We start from the raw sequence: 2,336 nt of genomic DNA, 5'->3' as shown, positions 1-2,336 counted from the left end.
TTTTTTTTAAAGGCAAAAATATCACTTAGAAGTCTAAGATATGCCTGACCCAGTCCTTGGTATTTTCAATTGCCAAATATGCATGCAAGAGCTGGACATGAACAAGAATGGACCAAGGATGACTTTGAATTATGGTGTTGGTATATTATTTTAAATGTACCATGGACTGCCAGAAGAGCAAATCTGGTTGGAAGAGACACCGCAAGAATGCTTCTTAGGAGCAAGGATGGCAAGACTTTGTCTCATAAACTTTGAACATATTATCAGGAGGGACTAACACCATCAACAAGATGAATTGACAGTGTGGCTACAATATTGAACTCAAACATAGGAACAATTGTATAGATGGCATAGGACCAGGCAGTGCTTCCTTCTTTTATTATGAGTTAGAATGGACTTAATGGCACTTAACATCAACAGTCATCATTTGGTGCTGTAGGATATGCACTGGACTGCTAACTGCAAGGTTGGTGGTTCAAACCCACCAGCTGCTCCTTGGAATCTCTATAAAAGGTGGCTATGAATTGGAACCAACTTGTTGGCATTTAACAACAACAACAACAACAACAACACAATGAATGAACCTGAAGAGGCAGGTAATTGTTTATAACTAACCCATTTTTTCATCCTAGTGCTACCTGGTAAAACCATTCTTGTCATGATCATTACCATTATTATGTTATACACAAATTCCAAATCTGTTCTACATAAAAGATGTACAGAAATATGATGTAGTAAGAATAAGGGGAGGGGAATATCCAAAAAGAGAACTTCTCTACTCTGAAGTGGGAGAGAAGTTCTTTAATACAGTGCAAAGTTAGGCATTAGTTCCTACGTAGTTTAATTTTCTCAATGTATACAAGGGAGCTTCAGAAAATTTATGGGAAAATGGAGTTATAACATAATGGAATTTTTCTACAAATTTTTTGAAGCTCTCTCAAATAAACAATCATTATAAAAGAAATTATTTTGATTAAAGTATACTTAAATGAAATAACATAGACTTATGGTTACTTACTATAACACAAACTTTTCTCTCTTTTTTCCCAGATTATTTTGGCAATATTTTAATTAAGATGGAAAATAACTTAATGTTTCATACTAAAGTTTATATTGGAAATGTAGTACAGCTAAATTCATGGACAGATACAACAATGAAATCAATCAGTGCCTTGGATATAAGTGGTCAATTATATTTCATATACTGTTATGAAAATGGTACATTGAAACAACAGCAATACCCCTTAAAATTAGAAGTACAAAGCACAGTTTACAAAGAAAAAGAAATATGCCCTTATATCTCATTTAAAAATAATATTGGATATTCTTATTACATTTTTGACAAAAGAAGCAACCTGTCATTTTGGGCTCAAATTATCTATCCGGAAAATATTGGTCTACACATTATTTTGGAATCCTATGGCCCAAAACTATTACAAGAGACAAAAATATTTAACAACGTAGTTGTCTCAGGATACTGCACTAAGACCATGGTAAGTTAATATTTACTATTCCCTCATTTGATTAACATACACATATGAATGAATGTAAGTATAATATATTTTTTTAAAGTTCTAATAATGAATTTCCCTTTTAGGCTTAGCTGAGAAAATGTTGAGAAATATGAGAATCTTTAAATAATAATATGATAAGCCATTAATTCTTGAGCCAAAATTTTCATTTCCATTCTCTAAGCCTCTGTCACATTAAAACACTGTTTTCCCATATTTCTTGATTGTCAACTGTATTGCTCACTGCCTTATTGATTGTTTGCTTTTTAATGCATGGTTTTTAATAGAGTTTTATTTGTTATCTAAGGTCCCTGAGTGGTGTAAACTGTTTGCATTCTGTTACTAACCAAAAGATTGGTGGTTCAAACCCATCCAATGGTACCATGGATGAAAGGTCTAGTGATCTGGTCCCAGAAAGATCACAGTTAATAAAATACGATGGAGTTCGGTTTCATTCTGTAACACGTGGGTAGCCATGAATCAGAACTGAGTCAATGCTGATGGGTTGAAAACGTTTTTTGCTTTTGTTTTTCAATCTGTTACCTATTTTAGCATAACAAACAACCTCAAAACTTAATGTCTTCACACTTGCATGGGATAGAAAGGAATATTGGTAAACATGATTATAGAAAGCTTGTAAGCCCATTTTCAGCCTATAACTCATTGGAATGCCTACAAGGGGTTCTAGAACTTGCCCAGTGAAATAGGCTTCCTGCAGAGGCTTTGTAGTGTATAGGACCTTAGGTGGAATCCTGAGCCCCATCCAGAGCCTTCTGAGGAGGGACATTCCAACTTGAAAGGACTAGCAGACCAGCCTGGAGCAGC

The 2,336-nt window shown here is 34.4% G+C and overlaps 1 protein-coding gene across 1 annotated transcript in view; it reads left to right on the top strand.

The window, feature by feature from the left end:
• The window catches only part of LOC102831656 (chromosome unknown open reading frame, human C1orf101), a 274,431-nt gene that overhangs the window by 124,891 nt on the left and 147,204 nt on the right, over positions 1 to 2,336 (top strand). The window contains exon 9 of the mRNA XM_006871286.1: positions 1,051 to 1,493. Coding sequence (XP_006871348.1) covers positions 1,051 to 1,493 — 443 coding nt within the window. The remainder of the gene's footprint in view (positions 1 to 1,050; positions 1,494 to 2,336) is intronic.

Source organism: Chrysochloris asiatica, unplaced genomic scaffold, assembly GCF_000296735.1.
Source record: "Chrysochloris asiatica unplaced genomic scaffold, ChrAsi1.0 scaffold00165, whole genome shotgun sequence".
In the NCBI taxonomy this organism is placed as follows: Eukaryota; Metazoa; Chordata; class Mammalia; order Afrosoricida; family Chrysochloridae; genus Chrysochloris; species Chrysochloris asiatica.
Note: the sequence above shows the minus strand (reverse complement) of the source record. Positions and strands in the feature narration are given on the sequence as shown.